Source organism: Bubalus bubalis, chromosome X (assembly GCF_019923935.1).
Source record: "Bubalus bubalis isolate 160015118507 breed Murrah chromosome X, NDDB_SH_1, whole genome shotgun sequence".
Lineage (NCBI taxonomy): Eukaryota > Metazoa > Chordata > Mammalia > Artiodactyla > Bovidae > Bubalus > Bubalus bubalis.
This window is the reverse complement of record NC_059181.1, coordinates 64,136,482-64,158,271: the sequence shown is the minus strand read 5'-3', so window position 1 is coordinate 64,158,271 and position 21,790 is coordinate 64,136,482. Positions and strand designations below refer to the sequence as shown.

The following is a 21,790-nucleotide window of genomic DNA, read 5'->3' as shown; positions in this document are numbered from 1 at the left end:
GTAGTCCTCACACAGTGCCATCACTCTGCTTTTCAAACTCCTTTAGCTCATAAACTCCTTTGAAGTCTGCCACAGAGGGCCAACTCCTGCTCCTGTTAGCTACCTCTGCAGCTGTAACTGGATCTTCAGGAACATTGTCAAGGGCAAGCAACATCCTTGTCACACAAAAAGCCCCCTGGTGTGGCTCAGGACCCTGAAATTGATTCCACCCTACTGCCACTACTTCCAGCTTGACCTGCACTTAGCAAGCACTTGGTCCCTTAGTAGTCACCTGTGTTGACAGATGACTAGCGACAGACACCGCTTTCCTGCCCCTCCCTGTCTTCCCTGTCGGTATTGTGAAAAAAATCAGCATTTTAGCAGCAGTCCAGGAGCTGGGTAAAGCCCTGAGGGTGACGGAAACAGCATTTTCCACCATGCAAGGGACAAGGCTTCAAAGAGCGTGCTAAGTCGATTTATAGAAGATGAGAGAGTGTTTCTTACACACACACTTAACAATTCTTCAGTCACTTTTCTTATCCCTCTAGAATGGCAGATTATCAGGGTTGGGATGTGATCACATCCACCCTCCCCTCCTCCAGAGCCACCCAATTTTTAATTCCTTTTATAGCCCTTCTGCCAAGTGGTTAGCCTGTCCCTCCTCATACGCCTCTAGGACTGAAAAGGGACCTATGTTCCCCCAAACAGTCCAGGCTGCTTCAGGACACCTCCGAGTGCTCAACCCTCTCCCTCAGCGAGCGCTGATTCCTCCCCATGCCACCTCTGCTGAGCCCGTGAACCTGCTCCTCCTCCATGCGACTCACCTCCCCGGCTCCAGAAGAGGGTGATAGCCTCGGCTCTCTCCATCCTAGCGGTGTGGACGACTAAGACTCCACATCCGGCAACTCCACACTGGGGGCAGGGAGCCAAGGAGCTCCACGCTGTTCTGAATCCCTTTCCTGGGCTCCTCCGTGGGCACCCAGAGACTCCTCCTGAACCCCGTTTCCCAGCACCCTGGCCGGGTCAGTTTGGCCCCTTCAGTCACATGCTCTGTTGCCCGTAAAGTTGTTTCTAGGCCGCCCAGCCCAGGGAAAGCAATGCAGGATTCAAAGAGTGAGTTTCCTCTCTCTCTTTTTCCACTCCCCACTGCCCCCACTTGCCTGCCCACAGCCACACTGGTCCAGTCCGTCCTCTCACAGAGAGACCTGTTTGTGAGTTGGTCTCGTCTTTCTCTAAGAAAGGTTCTCAGCCAAAGGCCTGAATCAGAGCCCCACGGAGGGCTGACCTCCCGCTCGGTGGCCGTCCTGCGGCGAGGGGAAATGAGCAGGAACTGGCTGTCTGAGTCAGCGCCCCTGGTCTATTGTCACCGTGCGGGCCCCTTCCTTTCCAGAGGAGAGACGTGCAGAGAGATAGGCCTTGTTTTTTGCAAATCTCTCTTGCACACACACACTTTCTCTCTTGGCCTAGAACAAGTCTGTGCATGATGGCCGAACACAATTCAGTTCAGCTTCCACAACTCCTAGGGAGTGCCTACTCCAGCAGAGTATCGTGCCTCCAGCAGGTAGGGGTCATCTCCCAGCATCCTTGCCACAGACAGAGGAGCTAATGATGATGGGTTCCAGTACCAGGGGAGGAAACTGAAGCTCTGAGAGGGAAAGGGGTTTTCCCAAGGCCCAACAGCCAGAGAATATGCGACTCAGAGTCCACCTTTTCTCTCCATAGCATCGGGTGGAGAACCCTGCTGGTCTCCCTCACTGCTTCTCCCATCTCCACCCTTCCAGCATTCTAGAATCAGTACTGCAAATGCTAGCAAAGCCTATTTTCCCAGGACACAAAACAGGAGAGAATCGCTGGTTTTAAAACATTTAAAATGCATTTTTGTTCAATTTGTTTCTCTGTGTTTAGAAACACAAGGGCCCAGGAAACAATCCGTGCATGCCAGAAGCTCATTGCAGAGGGACTCCATGACTCTTCTGGCAAAAAGAGCACAGGCATTGGCCTGCACCCTGTCCCAGTAACCGGCTTTTAACTGGAAGAGAAGTATTGAGAGTTCTCGCTCACAGAGTGAAAAGACCTAGCCAGAGCTTTGTTCTCTTTCCTATTTTTGCCAGAAGTACAAAGAGACAGGGAAGCAGCTTGAGGGAAGGAGTTGGGCGGCTCCCCTTGAGGAACCACCTTGTCACCTCAAGGACGAGGATACTGAATCCCTTCTGTGCTGACTTTCAGCTCCTCAAGGGCAGGGTTGTGGGTCTCTGGAGGCCCTGGCCCCAGGAAATATTTGTATGGTTTGAGACAAAAAGCCATCTAAAAAGACTGATGTGAAATTTCCAGACAAGGACAATGGGTTTGTGACCCCGAGGTTGGGAGAAGGTTAGCTTCTAGGAGCAAGGACCAATTGACATCAGGAATTGCATTCCAGAATTTAAGTAGGCTGAGGACCAAGCAGTGAATGTGTGCTGCGGCAGTATCAAGAGGGGTAGTAGCCTTGGCAAGGCCAGCTTGCAGAGGCCAGACGGCAGCAGGTTAAGGAGGGAAATGGGAGGGGAGGGGGGACAACTCTCAGGAAGTCTGGCTGTGGTTAGAGAGGAAAGAGAGCCATAGCTGGAGGGAGTGACAGAGCTCTGGCTGGGAGTTAGATGTTTGTCAGGATGGGAGAGGTGCTGTGTGTTTTTAAGTTGAGGAGCTTTCACCAAAATTGCTGCTCACCCTATCCTCCATATCCCCTGTGTGCTGGACTTCATCTCAGACCAATTAAACCAGAATTTCTCAGGCGTGGAGACTAGGCATTGATGGTGTTCTAAATCTCCTCAGGTTGGGAATCATTACACTAATTCTTAGTAGAGACTGAAGTCTAGCCTTAGCCCAGCTAGTGGGTTGAAGGCAAATTGGCCAATTCTTAGTAGAGACTGAAGTCTAGCCTTAGCCCAGCTAGTGGGTTGAAGGCAAATTGGCCTGACTGGCTTAGCTCTCCTATGTTGGCAGCTTAGCAGAGTGGTTAAGAAGACAGACTTGAGATACCTACTATCTGCACTCGAACCCCAGTCTCACCTGTGTGCCCTTGTGCAAGTTACCCTCTCTGATCCTCAGTTTCTAATCTATAGATTAGTTACATAATCGACAGTTTCTAAACTATATATCCCTTTAGAAGATAATAAAAGTACCTACACCATCAGGTTGTTGTGTGGATCAAATGCGTTAATATCTGCAAAGTGCTCAGAATGCTGCCTAGTTCGATAGAAGCAATGTTGGGGCTGGCCTATGTCTTCCACTGTCTCTCCCTAAGGCTCAGGAGGGCCTCCCTTCAAAAACATTGATGGTCAACTTGGTCTCCCATCGGCTATCATCCCTGGCCTGCCTGGCTCACGCTGGCATCTGTCATCCCCCTTGGCAGCTTCTTCTCACCTGGGTTCCTCTAGGCTGGAGCTATAGCTGCTGTTGCTGTGATAGGGGGCCACCACCACGCATAACTGAAGCCACATTGTTTGGGATGGGAAGACTCCACAATTAGAGTCTCAGCTGATATCTGCCTTTTGTCTTCCAACTCAGGTTTTTGTGTTCTTCTGGCTGGAGTCAAGGCAAACAATTGCCCCTGGGTGGGGAAATGATTGGTGTGTGTCAGTTTCTACAACATACACTTCATTTTGGGGGGTGGTGGTGGAAGCCTGAAGATGATGGGCATGGCGGTTGTCTTCATCCTCAGAACAAGTGGTGTGACCTTGGGCTCTCTGGATCAGGACTCTGGCTTGGGTGGCCACCAAAAGAGATCTCACCCTTCCCCCTTTTGCCCTTTACCTTAATCAGACAGCTCCTGTCCCCTAGGCCAGGCCCTGAAGTATCCAGAGAAGAGGAAGGAGTTGGTGACAGAACCAAAGGTGGGAGTAGATGTCCAGGAAGACATCCACGGTGCAGGGACAGGGGTAATCAAGAGTCTGGAAAAAGAGATGGGGGAAGCATCAATGTTCTGCAATGAAAGCAAGTCAGAAATCCCAGGAGTCAGGCCCCTGAAGTTAGGTTCTCAGAAGCAGGAGTAAGGTCCCAGGCTGCTAGGTGGGTGAGACTATTTCAGAGGAGCACTATGCAAGACATAGTATGTGCCTTTTATCTCCTGTGTGGCACTGGAGGTGGGAACATCTCTGAGTCAAGCCTAAAGGGCCTAATCAGTAAACTGCACCCACTCCCCACCAACCTCCAAGTCTACAAATTCCACAAAAGGAATTCACAGAGGTGGTTCTGTGCTACCCTCCCCAATGCTAGAAACCAGACGTGGATAACATGCTCTACTCGAATGGCAGGGAGCAACTGGGAGCCTCATCTCACTTCTGGGATCCCACAGCCCTCCATCTGTGCTCTTGGAGAATTTGATAGGAGATTGACTTTTTAAATAGAAAATCTGCTGTTGAGAAAGATGAAGGTTTCATCTTTCTCCAAAGACCATTTACTCTACAGGGATGCAGATGGCACTTAGGAGGCCATGTCAGCCTAGATTGTTTGGAAGTACCACCTGGGGATGATGCAGAGCTGACCTGTCAGCATGCAGGACCACCTTGCAGGGGCATCTTTCTTCATCATCTCAAGCATCATTCTTGCCTCTTCTCCATGTCAAGGCTTTGTCTGTCTTCTCTTAGTTTGGTCATATGGCTGTGGCTATGTGGCACAGGGTGTCTCCACCAGGGTGATGAGGAAATCCCAGAGGCCATGAAGACATCTCGTGGGCAGTGGTAACAGCAGTAGGGGTGAGGGCAGGGGCAGAGAGCAGCTGGACTGTGGCCCACATTAATCTCATCTCTGTAGTTAGGTGACTGTGGGCCCATCACCTCACTTGTGTGGGTCTATAAAATGCAAGGTTTGTGGGAGTCTACTGGGTTAAAATAACCAGGTCTCACCATGATACACAAAAAGTCTACTTTTCCCATAGAAGACTTTTCAACATTGACATGCAAATATTATAATATGTACACACTGTGCTCCCACAAGACTCCCTCCACACCCCTCTCAGCACCCATTGAGAAGCTTGGAATCGGGTGATCCCTAGAGACCTCTCTTCCTCTGGCAATTTCAGACAGTGATGACGGCAGCACACCTGTTCTCCTTGCTTATTATGTGCCAGGGCTTTTGCACGCAGCATCTTATTTCATCCTCACAACCACCCTATGAGGGAGACACTGTGAATCCTGCCAGATAAAGGAGGCAACAGAGACTCTGAGAGCTTAGGTCCCTTGCCCAAAGGCCTACAGCTAGTAGGTGGCCAAGTCTGGCTGAGAACCCAAGGAGCTGTGGAAGTCTTCACCAAGTTGTACATCCATGATTCTCATCTCTCCATGAATTTTAAACATTTTAGATGAGAAAAACCTATAACATTGCCCCAGATATTCCCCAACTATGGCTAAAACCAGAAAGCTTCACATGCTTGACCACATTTCACTGGCATTCTATAATCAGAGAAGACATCTGAAACCACCCAGCGGCACAGGCCCAGCCTGGCTTTGTTGTCAACTGAGGTGGAACAGGGACAAACAATACCTATTACTTTTGTTTCCAAGTCTTTCTATCTCTACCATGATAAGGCTTACACTGTGCAGCATTTTTACACCTCACGAAAAGCCCTTTAGAACATCCTGCACCATTGGTTCCTTACCACAGCCCTGTAAAGTGGTGGTGGTGATTACGATTATCCTCTTGTGGCAGATGAAGAAATTGAGGCTACCGCAGTGAAATTACTTCTGCTAAAGACCCTAAGTAAGGGTCAGAGCTTGGATTCAAACCTGAGGTTTCCCACACTAAACCCACACATTTCCCCGTTCCCTGTGGCTGCTTCTTTCTGTAAAAAGAGGCGCAGACTTTTGCATTTACGTCTTTCAACTCTGTTTGTTGGCTCAGGGACATGATATGATTTGGTCTCTCAGCTTGACAGAATGATTTGCCAGGGTGCTTGTTCTATATGTTAATGGTTTTTCTTTTTCTTTGCACAAGCATTATAACAACGTTAATGGAAGTCTAGAAAGAAAAATTCACCAATAAGCCTGCCACCCACAATAAATTAAGTTTTGCTTTTTCCACAAATACCATTCCAATCCTCGCTCATGTGCAGACATGCTTTTTTTTACAGGGTTTGTAAAGCTCAGCCTCGATAAAATTTTGTATCATGCCGTTTGCATGTTACATTGCGCTTTACTATAAGCACTGTCCATGTTGCTCAACTGTCTTCATAATTAGCTCTTTAGCACTCCACCGTGCTTCAGTGAGGTAGGCTGCATCAGATTTACTTAGCCATTATCCTATTATTTGACAATGGGGGGTTACTGTAATTTTTTATACCCACTTTTTGTTTTCTTCTAGTTCTGGCCCAAGGAATGTGGGAGTATCACCATTGGCCTTAAGCCCAGGGCCCATGCCATACCTTCAACGTGTCTCTCATTCGTGGGAGGTGAGGAGTACCAGGAAATATTTTGTTTGGTGGCCTAGAGTTTCAATTTCTTCCATACCTTCCAATGGGCTCATTAAATTGGATTAGGAATTATGCCTTTGGGAAGAAGTTTTCCCAGGGGAATAGAGGCTGACTGACCCCCTTATAAGTCTCTGCCACTTCAGCATCCATCAAACTGAAATCAAAGATTTTGAGGATTCCATAAGCTTGTGGACTATGAAAGGGTTAGGTCAACTACAAAAATGCCTGGTAAATGCAATGAGATCGTTTCTCCATTGTTTTTAGGTACAGAGGAGAGAATGGTGGACTCATCTTCATCTTGAAGCACAGGTCACCTTGCTGCCTGACAATGAGCAAGGTGAGGTGGAAAGGGAGGTGGAAATTGGTATGATATCAGTTATCTCCACATTGGAAGCCCTTCTCAATGCCCAATTTGGGCTTAAACTCAAGAATTCCCCTACCTTCTCACTAGCTCAGGAATCAGCTCTAGCTTCTGGAACCAACATGGAGCTTCAAATTAGTTCAGTTATTCCAACAACCAAAACACGTCATTAGACAGATATATGATGGGACTTCTACAAGGCTGGGAATTGCAGTCCTTGTTGCTATAGAGATCTGCTAGCCTTATCAGCATAGAACTGCAGAATCCACCCTTCACCACACCCGGTCTCCAGGGTTACTAACTCCTATCACAGATGCAAAGATGCTGAAAAGCACGTGGCATGGTGCAGAAGGCACAAGCTTTGACAGTCCAACAGGCTTGGCTTCCAGTCTTGCCTCTACAACTTCTTTTTTATTGGACCATGAGGCAGCTCACCCCTGAGTCTCAGTGTTTTCCTCTGTAAAATGGCGTCAATAGTCCCTGCCTGCCCAGCAGAGACAAGACTACCCATGAGCAGAGGCTAGCTCCAGCTGGTACAGGTCAGAGGCATTCTGGGGGAAAAGGTGAGGGATACCTGGAGGAGGAAAGTGGGGATGGGGGTGGGGAGGGAGCAGTAAAACTTGGTGTGGGTCATTTACAAGGAGAGATTGATCAAGTCCAAGACTGTGACTTGTCATCTCACCTTCAGGCGAACCATTTTTGAAAACTGTTTCACAGAACAAATAGGAGCTATACTAATGGGAAGTTGAATGCAATATGTGAGAATTATCAAAATAAAAAAAATGTTTCTCTATCGTTTTCCAAAAAACAACCCCCCCGCCGAAAAAAAATCAGTCCCTGCTTGGAGGTTGTTCTGAGAGTTAAGCAAAGTTGTAAATGAGACATGCTGGCATTTATATACAGAATGGATAAGCAACAAGATCCTACTGTATAGCACAGAGAAGTATATTCAATATCCTATGATAAACCATAATGGAAAACAACATTAAAAAAGAATGCATATATATGTAAGACAGAATCACTTTGCTGTACAGCAGTAATGAATACAATGCTGTAAATCAGCTATACGTCAATAAAAAATGTGCTGGCATACAGTACATGTGTGATATTTGTTCCCTGTCTCTTCTCTGTGGGATACTTGTTCATATAGATGGTTCATATGTGCACAGCTATGTAAATGCTGTGTAGTTAGGGTGGCGCTAGCATGTATCTCCCCTAAAGTCCATAGATATTCATAGGGCAACATGGTTACACTCACTCAAGAAGTGAAAGGGGGTGTGAAAGTTGATGAGAGGTCAATTCCAACTCACGAGCCTGGTAGACAAGTCTTTTCAGAGTCAAAGCAACCTACGCTCTAAGGTCATGGTGGGTTTCCACATGCTGTGACTACCCTGCCCCCACCCTCCACTTCCATTTGCTTTGCAACGGCACTGGCTGCTCCCCATGGTCCCCCAAACATACAAAGCTCACTTCCGGTTCCATTCTCAGGGCAAGACCCATGCTATTCTTCTATCTACAACTACAATTACTTGTTTCATTTGAAAAGCAATCTCAACTTTTTAAAAGCTCTCCTAGCATCTCATATCATATCTTCCCAAGCTCCCTTGGCAGTTTTGGGGAGAGGTGTGTGTGATAAGAATCCCCCTTAACGATTTACAGCTTTATAGCTGAAGGATGGGAGTAGCAGAGGTGAATTACTTGCCTAAGATCACACTGCTCGTTCATAGCCAAGAGAGATCAGAACCCAAGCCTTTCAAGACCTGGTTAACAGTTTTCCTCCAACCTCTGGTAAATAAGATTTTTGCTATGCTGAGCTTAGTTGTTCAGTCATGTCCAACTCTTTGAGGCAGCATGGACTGTAGCCCACCAGGCTTATCTGTCCATGGGGATTCTCCAGACAAGAATACTGGAAAGGGTTGCCATGCCCTCCTCCAGGGGATCTTCCCAACCCAGGTCTCCTGCATTGCAGGCAGATTCTTTACCAGCTGAGCTACCAGGGAAGCTCAATTTTAGGCCTTATCTTAGAAAAGCTCACATTTTAGTAGGGCATATAAGCATGTAACAGCAACCATAAAAATGACAATGCTGGAAGGAAACCATCTGAAAAGGCTACATACTGTATGATTCCAGCTATATGATATTCTGTAAAAGGCAAAACTATGTTAATATTATAATGATCAGTGGTTGCTAGAGGGATTGGTGGTGGTGGAGGGGAGATGGAGGTGAAGCAGAGAGGACTTTTAGGGCAGTGAAAACATTCTGTATGATACCGTAATTATAGATATATGTCACTATACCTTTGCCCAAACCCATAGAATGCACAACACCGAGAGTGAACCATAATGTAAACTATGGACTTTGGGTTATTATGATGTGTCGATGTAGGCTCATCAATTATAACAAATGTACCACTCTGGTGGGGATGTAGACCATGGGGGAAACTATGCATGTGTGGGGGTAGGAGGTATATGAGAAATCTCTATACCGTCTCTTTAATTTTCTGTGAATCTAAAACTGATCTTAAAAATAAAAGGCCTTACTTTTAAAAAGACAGAAGAAAAGCACATTGGAAAAAAGACAATGCCAGCAATGATAAAATTATGTACAAGTTCCCAAATCAGTACAGAGGAATGAAGGATGAACTCCGTTAATTAATTCTGTATGGAGGAAGGAGATTGGTCAGGTAAGGTTTTAAAGAAGAGGTGACACCTAATCAGGGTTTCGAAGGATGGCTAGGAAATTGCCAAGAGAAGATAGGTGGTTAGAGGCAGGGATCCAGGCAGAGCAAAGTGCACTTGTAAAAGCATGGACATGTTGAATGGGCATGGTGTATTTGGTAAACCACAAGTGATTCAAGATGGGTGAATCATCAAGTTCAACTGGAAGTGAAAGGAGGTAAGGCCAGAGAGGTAGGCAGGGTCTAATCATGGAAGGTCTCTAAGTTGTGCTAAGGAACATATATTTTATCCTAGAAACTGGTGCTTCCCAAACCTCAGGCAATACTGTTTTGCATTCTCAACTTTTTTCATGCACCACCTATACTACTATTTACTTACTTGGCCATTTTATTAAAAGAGATTTACTCTAAAAATGCTTAATCTTGCCCTAATTAAAAATATATGAGTAACTGTGGGTTGGATTTACTAGTTGTATTTTTCCTAGTGCACATTAAAATATGCCCAGAACTCTGAAAGGCAAAAAAAGTTTTGTCTATACCACCTGCAAATGATCTCCTGGGCCACCTGGGATGCACTGGGTACATGCTGGGAGCAATCCTGACCTCCCCTCCTGAAATTAGCAAGCTTTGGGTTCATAGCAAGGGAGTGCAGGGCAGATCATTCTGGGGACTTTGCTAGGCATGGCCGGGAGAAGGGCAAATGTGGAGGCAGGGAGCCTAGTTCTGGAATGGGCCAGAGATAATAAAGGCCTGGACTCAGACACTGACAGTGTGATAAGAGGAGGGGTTTCCAGGTCTCAGAGAAGACTCGACAGTAAAGACTTGTTGAATGGATGGATGGATGGGTGGGTGGATGAGTGTAAGTATGAGATGAGGCAGCAAGAGGAGCTGACTCCCAGGTGTCTAGTTTGGGTTCCTGGAGAGATGATGGTGTCAGCAAGTGAAAATGGAAAAGAGAAAGGGGAGCTTCTCTGCAGGGGCAGAGGGTGGAACAAGAAGATGTGCTCGGCTGAGTGTGAAACCCCTGTGTACTATTCAGATGGAGATGGAGCAATCCACTATGTTAGTTTGAGCTGGAGGTAGAGATTTGGAGGCCAAGCTTCTGGAGGTGGTCTCTGGGTGTGGTCTTGACCACAAGGGGAGAGGGTGTAGAGTAGGAGGAGACACAGGTCTGAGACAATGCTCTGAGGAAAGAAATCTGCATGTAAGGGTGGGCAATGGAGGAGGTGTTTTTTTCTCCATGAAGCATTTCCTAGTAACCACAGGACAGACTGCCTCCCATGGTTAAGGCATTGCTCCCTCCCTTAGACCACTAGCTGACTGTCTCCTGTGCTTCCCTCCTCTCTTTGACCAGTCTGTGGGCAGCTTGGGCCCGGGAGGCTAACCAGCCTTTCTCTAGCTAGCCCGGTGAGCATGAATGTTCAACCAAGGCTTCTGGGACTGCTTGGCGATGGTGAGTGTGCAAGTGCAGTGCTGGGGGAAGCCAAGGGCTGAGAAGTGAAGCAGGGCAGGAGGTGGAGCGAGAGAGAGAAGAATCGGTCATGAGACTCCCTTCTCAGGCAGCCAGAAGCTGGTCCAGTAGTTACCACTTCCAGGATGACCTTGGACTGGAGCTGGCACTGAAGATGCAGAGCAGTTTTTAAAAGATGAAATGGCAGTCAGTAACTGTCCTGAGCTGTAGCACCAGCAGTTACATAGAAAGTTACCCTCAAGCTCCCATCGTGGCCTGTACAGAGCATCTCTATTTAACACCAGCAGGTCCCGAGCTTCTGTGGCAGAGATGCAGGATGCTAGCGGCTGGCGGTTGGGCCATTCACCTAATGGTGGCCTTAGAAGAGTGTGTCCACGGAAGATTCCAAAGAAACTCCAATGCCCAGAACCTTTGCTCCTGGCTCAGTCCACCATAGGGGCCCCAATTCAGCCCATCCAGGAGGCCAAACCAGAATCTGCTCTGACACGTGGGCCCCCATGGCCATCAGCCTGCATGGCAGCACATCCCAGGTCACTTTTTGTAGCTTCCCTCCCACTACACCCCATGAGACTCCCATTCTAGGGCTGCCCCTAGGACTGCTTGGCTCTGGACAACTTCCTTCAACCTGATGGCCAGCTGAGTCCCCAGGAAAAGGCTGGACAACCCTCTGGGCCTGAGCATAGCAGGCTTTCAGCAAGACACCTATTTGCTGCTTTCTGATGGTAAACTGGAATTAAACTTAGCAAAATTTTTTTCTTTCTTCCCACTGGCCTGAATGGTAGCTGAGGGCCTCCCCAACAGGTACAGAGGAAAACCACAGGCTTCTCTGAGAGGAGAGACGCTGAGAAGGGAGGGGGGCACCATCCAGACAGAGGAAGGAGGACAGGGAAGGTACCCTCAGCTTAATTGCTGCTGCCTGATCGGGTGCTTCCCAGTGACCAAGGGAAAAGCAGGAAGGAAAAGAGCTGGTGGGGAGTGAACAGGACAAGAGAAGTTGCGTCCATGTTGCTCTTGCACTGTCTGGGATGGTGGGCTAGGAAAAGTTGTCTGCAGATCCCGTCTCCCTGATTTCCATGCTGGTAGCATCCAGGAAGGGGTTGTTGGGGAGAGCTATGCCAGCACCTTTGAGTGAGTCCTTGTCTGGAGAGGGCCCAGGGGCGAAGCAGGGCACACCCAGGGTAGGAGGGCAACAAGCTCAAGGCTGGCACATGCTCCTCTCACCCTTGCGGAGAGGAGAGCTCTCTGCCAGGGCTGGGGCAGGAGGTGGGGGCAGGGCATTACACAGCAAGAAACAGATTCATCTGGATCATTCCGTGCATGCAGCATAGGAGGTAGAGGCAGGAGAGGTGTAGGTGTTCAGTGCAGGGTGGGGGCAGCTGGGGGAGATGAAGGTTGGAATAACAAAGGAGGCTCGTAAAGGATAAGCCATGCATGGTTCCAGGTCTCTGCTTACTGGATGCAGACAGAAAGCACAGTCTTAGCAATAAACTTCAGTCCATGGCACGTTGCTCACTTCCCTGACGCTCCAGCTACCCTCCAGAGGCTACATGGGGTTGCTGGCAAAGAGGCTGGCCCCTACCAGCTTGGGGAGCTCTGACTTATGCAATTCGGGCTGGCGCGGGAGCAGGGGAGCTGGGAGTTCACCGGCATCTCCCTCGAGCTCTCCCCGCCCCCAGCCAGCCCCTGAAAGTCACGCCAAGGGTCAGGGGCCCCCGCGCGGCTGTAGCTGGGGAGGCCCTGGCTGGAGGGGCCCCGGAAAAAGGAGGGAAGGGAAGAGAGTACCTGTTGCTGAATGCATCCCGCTTTGGCTCTTACTCCTCGGTTGCTTGTGGTGAGAGTTGCCCATCATTCTGTTCTGGACTGGCAGCCGCCCTGTGGCTGCCGCCGCCGCCTCCTCCTCCTCCTTTTCCTCCTCCTCCTCCCCCCACCTCCTCCTCCTCCTCCTCTGCCTGTGCTCCTCCCCAGGTGCTTACATCACCTCAGCTTTGCTTCTCACACACATGGCTCATCCAAATCCCACTTGTGCTCCTGGCACACATTTGTCCAGACCTGACCCTCTCACTTGGACTAGAGCCTGCTAGGAGCTTCTCCCAGCCTCTCTCTCTCTTCTCTCTTCCTCCCTCTCCTCTCTCTCTCCCTCCCTTCCTCTCTCTCCCCCTTCCTCCCCCTCCTCCTTGCTTGGTGCTCCACTCAGGTCGAGCAGCCCAGGTTCCAGGAGAACCCTAGTGAGCCCCCACCAAATCTGCCTCTGCAGACGGGGCCAGCACGGGTGCCCTTGGGGACCCACCTTGCCAGCCCTCACCATCCCTGGCCGCCTGTTCCCAGTGCTGTCATTTCTGCTGCCGCTAGCTCACAGCTCCGTCTGCAGAAGCTCGCAGGACTGAGGGGCCAATAACAGAGCCTAATCCGGGAGTGTGACAGCGACCAGTGAAGGAATGTGGTACTCGGGAGTTCTAAGTGACACAGCTCCCTGCTCCGCTGGGGGACGGATCCAGTTCTGTAAGTGACAGCTGCCAATAGACTCTGGGCTCCAGTCCTGACCGAGACCTGGGGAAATCTGGGCAGAACATGAGGCTGCCAGGCTGCAGACTGGGAACGAACGCAGCCAGATGTCTCTTGCATGCCCAGTGTGGCCACTAGGCGTACCTGGCTCCTTGTCAGACACACCTGGAGTCTCACTCCACTCTCCCCTCTTTCTCCTGCCTTGCCTTCCCAGGGGAGGGTAGTGCTGGCAGCCCAGAGATTCACAGACTGGAGCCGGGACCCTTGGCAGCCAATGAGAAAGCTCTGTCCATGAGTCACATTGTAAATCCTCTCTCTCTCTCTCTCTCTCTCTCTTTCTCTCTCTCACACACACACATGCAGCTGCTCACTGAAAGTGCTGCAGCCCCATGGGATAAATGACATGGGGCAGGTTGTGCTGGATTGGCAGCTCATTCCAGCCTCAATAGCCTGGCAGTGAGGAAGGGCCATGACTCCTGGAATCAACTCTGCCAGAGCCAGAGAGCCTTGAGTGACTTCACTTACTTAGCGGAGTTGTAGTACTGTCCAAGGCTGATGTCATCAGACCCACGCTCACAGACACAGGGGGCCTGTCTGTCACGGTCACAGAGCACTGTGGGTGCAGGTCCAACTAGAGCCTCAGCCTGGCAGAGTTAGGGCTCTGTGCTACCCAGAAAGCAGAACTTTCTGACTTTGGGACAAGAGGTCTAAAGTGGGATCCATCTATCCATCCATCCATCCATCCATCCATCTACTCACCCACTCTCCCATTCAGTCATTTAGTCATTCTTTCAACAGTCCCCAGGGATCTGCTCTGGCCAGGCAGGCCTCATGTTAGGTGTTGGGGACACAGAGGTATAAGTCACCATCTAGGAGGGGTGACCAACATATCCACAGACAACAGTACAGTGTGATCACTGCTATTCCAGGGAAAGGATCACGTGTTGGGGGAACACCAGAGAGAAATTTCTTTGGTCTGGAAGAGATGGAGTTACCTTCTCAGAGGAAGTGACTCTTTGAATGGGTCAAAAAGGATGAAGAAGAATTGGTCAGATTCAGAAAGGGAAAGGGTAGACTGCTAAATTGGAGAAGGAAATGGCAGCTCACTCCAGTATTCTGGCTTGGAGAATTCCTTGGACAGAGGAGCCTGGTGGGCTACAGTCCATGGAGTTGCAAAAAGCCGGACACAACTGAGCAACCAACACTACTAGACTGTTAAATATTTGGTATAGTTAGTACCTGTGTGGCTTCCCTGGTGGCTCAACTGGTAAAGAATCTGCCTGCAATGCAGGAGACACAGGTTTGATCCCTGGGTCAGGAAGATTCCCTGGAGAAGGAAATAGCAACCCACTCCAGTATTCTTGCCTGGAAAATCCCATGGACAGAGGACCCTGGCAGGCTACAGTCCATAGGGTTGCAGAGTCAGACATGACTGAGCAACTAAACACAAGTACCTGTGCTAGGAACATCTTCTGCCAGGCCCCTAGACATCAAGGATCTCTTCAGCTTTCTTTAATAATTCCACACACATCCCTTAAGCTCCACCTTTGTGCCAGAACAAGGCTACAGAGGGAGGCAGACACTGACTTTAAGGCTCCCTAAAGCCTTGTTGGCGGAGAAGGAAATGGCAACCCACTCCAGTGTTCTTGCCTGGAGAATCCCAGGGACGGGGGAGCCTGGTGGGCTGCCATCTATGGGGTTGCACAGAGTCGGACACGACTGAAGCGACTTAGCAGCAGCAGCAGCAGCAGCAGCAGCAAAGCCTTGTTGGGGAAATAGATAATTATACTGAGAAGTCACAGGATGGTGTGATCCTTGCTTGGGCTTTGCAGCTAACTGTAGAAAGTGTCAGGAGGCCTCCAAGAGGACCTACTGGAGGTCAGAAAAGAGGTCTTGGGAAATAGAGGTCCCAGAGCAACTGTGAAAGACAAAGAGTGAAGCATCTTGGGAAAACAGATTAATGCAAAAAACCTTAAAGATTTATGAACATAGCAAAACTTGAAAGTAAGGTTTGGGGACAGTTTGGTCCCTGCCCTCTTGTTCACTTATGCTGGGTCCAAGATACAAGTCTTGGTAGGTTCAGAGTTGTAAATATGGACTGAAAAAAGCTTAGAGAGACTGGAAGAGACAGAACCATGATGTCTTGAGACAGTCCTAAAATGCATGGGATGCCCTGAGAGTCAAAGCAGAATCGAACTCAACTGGGCTGTGCACGTGGGACTCCGGATGATATTCTCAGGGGTCAGGTGAGGAAGTCTGAATAGGGACAGGCATGCTTTGGAAGCATTTGGGGAGTAAGGGGAGGGAGGAAGCTGCTGAGGAATGAGTGAATGATAAACTAAACACACCTGTGTACACACTACCCAAGTCAACAAGTTTAGCCTAACCTGGTCTACAAAAGCCCCCCTCTAAGCAGTTTTTAAATCATCATTGCGATCTCACAATAGCCCTGAGTATATATCAGTTGAGTCCACTTCATGCATGTGTGCTCAGTCGCTTCAGTCGTGTCGGACTTTTTGCGACCCTATGGACTGTAGCCCGCCAGTCTCCTCTGTCCATGGGATTCTCCAGGGAAGAATACTAGAGTGGGTTGCCATGCCCTCCTCCAGGGGATATTCCTGACCCAGTAATCGAACCCGCATCTCGTGCACTGCAGGCGAATTCTTTACCCACTGAGCCACCCGAGAAATCCCTTGATCCACTTTATAGATACCAAAATGGAAGCTAAGTGAGAGGAGGCAGCTTGGCTGAGGTCTCCACTGGCCTGTTCCACTGGGCCTACACGCCTTTGCTAGTTGCCCCCAGAGAAGAAAAGCCAACAGAAGAGAACAGATCAGCAGGCAGAGAATCCCTCTTTTCTCCCAGGGTCCCTTGATGTTTTCATTCCTCTCCCTCTTCTTGTCTGAGCTTCTTGTAAGGAGAGTCTACAGCACGTGTTCCATGTCCTCACGTCCTCCCCTCTGCAGTTTCAGCCCTTCTTCAGCCCTTACCCAGTCACCAGTGTCCCCATGGCCACAGCCAGGATGCTTCAGCATCTTTTCTCATTGGGACTTCCTGCTTTATTTGCCACTGGGAGTCACATGCTCCTTCTTGACTAAATGAACCTAACCAGTACATGGGGCAGCCAGTATTTGAATCGCTGTCTGGTTATCTCCAAATTCAGCACCTTCTCCACCATATCTCTCTTTATCATCCAAGGGGGATGGACATCTTTACTGCGTTCCTCTCCCTCCCTGATCCATTCACTGAATCTTGTGAGTTGTTCCTTGTGTGCATGTGTGCATGCGTGCTCAGTTGTGTCCAACTCTTTCAGACCTCATGGACTGCAGCCTACCAGGCTCCTCTGCCCATGGAATTTTCTAGGCAAGAATACCGGAATGGGTTGCCATTTCCTATTCTGGGGATCTTTCCGACCTAGGGATCGAACCCGCGTCTCCTGTGTCCTCCATTGACCAGCAGATTCTTTACCACTGCACCACCTGGGAAGCCAAGCAGTTCCTTAGAATTGTCTCATATCTAAGCATTTCTCACTGTCACCTCCATTTCTCTCACCCTGACCCCAGCCACCATTACCTTCTCCCCAAGAACACTAAAGTGAACATCTTCTTCACTGGGTTTTCTTCTTCTATCTCTGCATTTTATAATCTGTTCAGCATCCACAATAAGCTTTTACAAACATAAAGCAAATCATATCAGTCCGTTGCTTGGAACTTTCCAATGATCTGGTTGTTAAAGTGTCAAGTACATGCTCTCTAGCAACACTCAGAACCTGTCCCAGGTAATCTCTTTACCTTCTCTCTCTTTGCTCCCTGAAACAAACCCCTCTGCCCATTCAATCTATGGGGTACTCATTATATTATTTATCTTGTCCTTGTGATTTATCACTCCATGGTGCAGCCATGGAAGTAACTTTGCAAGGTCACACAGGTAGAAATGGCAGGTTGAGGATTTGAATCTACATTTCCCTAATTCAGAATCAATGTTTTCAGAACTATGGAATTAACCAAAAGCTTACAGCAATCCAAGGATTATTATTTATTAAAAATGGCTGAATCTTGATAAAAAGAATATCTTTGTGACACTTTAACTTGCCCTATTCTCATCCCCCACTCCCCAAGTCCATGGTGTCTTGAAAATCTGAGCTTGCAAAGTTATTCAACCTCCCCAGCCTCAATTTTCCATATCTGTATAATAGAGGATGAAAACATCTAACTTGCAGGCTGTTGACAGATTTCTGTTAGTTTAACAGGCATCAGGCACATGGTAGTTAAAAAGTGCTTCTCATCCCCTTCTCACTGTCTCTCCTTACTGTTCCCAAACCCTACTGCCCCTCAAGCTTCAGCTCAATCTTCATTGTGCAGTGAAAGCCCACTCCTCATCCATCCTCAGTCTGCAGTCTCACTTCCCCCTCCGTGGGTGTACAAGTCACTCACTTGTCCCTAAACACAGATGTCCTGGAATTGTTACAAATCTTCCATGTTCTCATGAACCTTCTCTGTCCCAGCAGCTTGTGAGTACCTTGAGGGACTGGGTGGAATTTGTGTTGAGTCTGCTAGGTGCAGTGCCTGGCACAGAGGCTGTCTCAGTGTTAGCCCATGAATCAGCAAGCTACCTTGCTACTTTGCCCTGCAGAGCTTCTTTCCTCCTCTTCCTCCACGTTTCCTTAGCTCCTTGACAATCTCTCCAAAAGCTCCACATGCTTGGTCCTAGTAGTCCCACTAACCCAAGAGTCTTTTGAATATGTCCTCATCCTTTCTTACTTAGCAGGGTGAGCCTCCTGGCTGTATGGTGCTTGTGGCTGCTCTTCCAGTGGGTCCACTGATGCGAGATCACTGCCCATGGAAAGGTGCCAGGAAGATCAGCTACCCGTTGTGCTGAGCACTGTGCTGGAGGGGGGGTGCAGCGGCTTTAGGAAGGGGTTAGACTCACTATGGTGTCTTCATGTGGAGTTTTCAAGGGGAAAGGCCTTCTCCCCAGCATGCACATAAGCTGAGCCAGGCCAGGAGCAGCTGTGTCTATGGTGGAAATGCAGGTCCTCACCTGAGGTGGAGCCTTAGAGACACCAGTAGAGGTGACAGAGAGGTCCAAGGCCTGAAATAAGCAAGTTTGGGGTCCATTTCCCCAAAGTGAAAGCGTTTAAAGCTCATTGCTGTCTCCTCACCAGCCACATCCAGCTGTACTTGGAGGTGGAAGAGGGGTGGACAGGGCTCAGGGGTCCAGGAGTTGGGACTAGAGGTGGCTTAGGTCATGCTCTCACACTCTTCACAAGCCCCCTGTGGCCTGTGCATTATCAGGCCCAGTTCTGTAGACGAGAATATGGAGACTGTGGAGAGAAGTGGAGCTGCTAAGTGGCATGGTCAGGACTAAAACCCAAGTTAGACCAACTCCAAACCTAGTTCTTCCTTCCTCTGGCCTGTCTGCCATGACCTACATGCACGCTCCTGCTGTGGGCGAACCTTCAGGCGCAAGTTCCACAAGGAGAAGTGGATTCTAATTTCCGGCTCAGACTCTGGTGGGCCCATAGCCGACCAAATGCTGGCTCCTGGCAGTTCACTCAGCGCCCTGCCCTGGGGACACTTTCCCACTGCACATCAGTCACAGTCCCTCAAGCCTGAAGCACCAACTGCTCTTCCAGCCCCAAACAAGAGCTGTCTGTTTTCTGTTTCTTCTGCCAGGAATGCCTTTCCTTCCACTTCCATCTCTGCTTGTGAAAAGTCATACTCATCTGTCAAGACCCAGCCTTCTCCTCCATGAAGTTTACCCTCAGCCTTGCAGCCACAAGCAAGCTCCCCTCCACGAGGTCATCTTAATTTATTTATTAAACTTTTCTTTCCAAATTCAAGTTATATACGTTAACTATGTACAGCTTTTTGCTTGTCAACCATACCTCAATAAAGTGGTTAAAAAATATCCTCTTCACAAATGTTAGGTTCACTGCACATGCCGCCTCATCTTGCTTCAAGCCTCTCCTGATCTTCCCAAATGTAAACAGCTTCCTCCTTGCATTTATAATGTTACAACAGTGTTCCCTAAAGTGTGGTACACATTTTGCTAGTGCATGTGAGGGAATGGTAGGAGAGAGGGAATTTTCAATATATGTGAAGGATCCCTTTTAAGGTTTAATAGTCATGTATTTATTCTAATGCATATTAAGTTCTAATAATATTCAGAGGAAAAAAATCTAATGGAGAAAATGTGTAATTTCCTGAGTACCCAAGGCTCAATTAAATGAGTTGGCTTAAAGAAAAATAACTCTTGACACACTGAACTACAGAGTAGGACCCCAGCCAGGGGGGCCCCTCTATACACCTGACGCACCGAACAACAGAGAAGGACCTCAGGCAAGGGAGCCCTCTAAGTTCTAAGCCACAGAGAAAGACTGGCCAAAGAGGCCTTCTGATGGCCAGCTACAAGAGGCTCGAAAAAAGACTCTGATAGGGCCATAGCTCCTGTGGCGGAGGCAGTCCGTGTCCCTGCACACTTGGTGCTGCCAGGGTCCCTGCAAGACAAGCAGCTGTGCCACCTTCACGCAACTCTCACTGGGGCAGAGCTGCCACAGGCAAAAAAAAGTCTCGTGTCTTGCATGCAGGGTCGCTTTGGTTGTGTCCGACTCTTTGCAACCCTGTAGACTGTGGCCTGCCAGGCTTCTCTGTCAGAGAGGGGGTTCTCCAGGCAAGAATACTGGAGCATATTGGCCAATACTGGTTGCCATACCCTTCTAGAGCACTGTATTTCCTGCTGTCTTAGCTGCAAACCCCCTGAGTACCTGGTGCAGCCAGAACCCCTGCGACCCAAGCAGCTCCACCACTTCCACACCTGGCCCTCACAGGGGCAAACCCAAGACCTCCAGGGCAGCCTCAGGAGTTACACCCCAGTGGACCACCCACATGTAGAGCTGGAAATAAAACCACAATTGAAACCCAGGGGCAGTGTGGCTAAGGAAGAAGACCCGAAACCTTCCCACCAGCTGTACAAGCTGCAGATTAAATCCACATGACCAACTAAGCAGACTCTGTGTCGATGGAATATATAAAAGGCCATTGAGAGCTCCCACAAAAGAAAATGCACTAGGCTCTCATAGCTGTGTGGACACTGGAGACAAGAATACAGAGGAGTAGGACCAGATTAGAATCTGAGCTGCCCCCTCAGCAGGTCCAGAGATCAGCACAGTGCTGGAGGGCATCCTAGGGAGGTGAGGTGGACTGTGACTCTCAGTGAGGGAAAGGACTCTGACAGCAGTGACTCAAGAAAAACATTTATTATTCATATTTTTTGACTTGTTCTGTAGATTCTTTAGGATTTTCTTTTCTTCCTCCCCTCCCCCCCCCGTTGTAGTTGTCGATTTTATTGGCACTAAGAAATCCAATTAAGCTTTTGAGCTTTTTTTCCCCCTCAGTCACATTTTTCATTGTTGTCATAAACCTCTGCCTCTACATTGGGCTTTTGCAGTTCTGTGGAGTTTTCCTTCTTCTTTTTTCTTTTCTCTTTTAAAAATTTTAATTTTCTTAAACCTATTATTATTTTTTCTACATTTATTCCTTTGACTTTCCTACTGCTCTTTTACCCTTGCAGTTAATCTTTAACGTATATAAATCTTCTTCAGTTCAGTTCAGTTCAGTCACTCAGTTGAGTCCGACTCTGCAACCCCATGAACTGCAGCACACCAGGCCTCCCTATCCATCACCAACTCCAGGAGTCCACCCAAACCCATGTCCATTGAGTCGGTGATGCCATCCAACCATCTCATCCTCTGTCGTTCCCTTCTCTTCCTGCCCTCAATCTTTCCCAGCATCAGGGTATTTTCCAATGAGTCAGCTCTTCGCATCAGGTGGCCAAAGTATTGGAGTTTCAGCTTCAACATCAGTCCTACCAATAAACACCCAGGACTGATCTCCTTTAGGATGGACTGGTTGGATCTCCTTGCAGTCCAAGGGACTCTCAAGAGTCTTCTCCAATACCACAGTTCAAAAGCATCAATTCTTCTGCGCTCAGCTTTCTTTATAGTCCAACTCTCACATCCATACATGGCCACTGGAAAAACCATAGCCTTGACTAGATGGACCTTAGTTGGCAAAGTAATGTCTCTGCTTTTTAATATGCTATCTAGGTTGGTCATAACTTTTCTTCTAAGGAGTAAGCGTTTTTTTAATTTCATGGCTGCAATCACCATCTGAAGTGATTTTGGAGCCCCCAAAAATAAAGTCAGCCACTGTTTCCACTGTTTCCCCATCTATTTGCCATGAGGTGATGGGACCGGATGCCATGATCTTAGTTTTCTGAATGTGGAGCTTTAAGCCAACTTTTTCACTCTCCTCTTTCACTTTCATCATGAGGCTCTTTAGTTCCTCTTCACTT

General features: G+C 48.6%; 1 protein-coding gene across 3 annotated transcripts in view; it reads right to left on the bottom strand.

Moving 5' to 3' along the window:
- Window positions 1–12,568, bottom strand: part of LOC102398431 (NHS-like protein 2) — a 91,306-nt gene extending 78,738 nt beyond the window's left edge. Inside the window, exon 1 of one of the 3 annotated variants that reach the window (XM_006070033.4) lies at window positions 804–12,568. In XM_006070033.4, the coding sequence (XP_006070095.3) occupies window positions 804–846 (43 nt within the window). In that variant the 5' untranslated portion in view covers window positions 847–12,568. The remainder of the gene's footprint in view (window positions 1–803) is intronic. The other 2 variants (XM_044937128.2, XM_044937129.2) reach the window with 2 other exon arrangements.
- Between the last annotated feature and the right edge of the window lie 9,222 nt (window positions 12,569–21,790).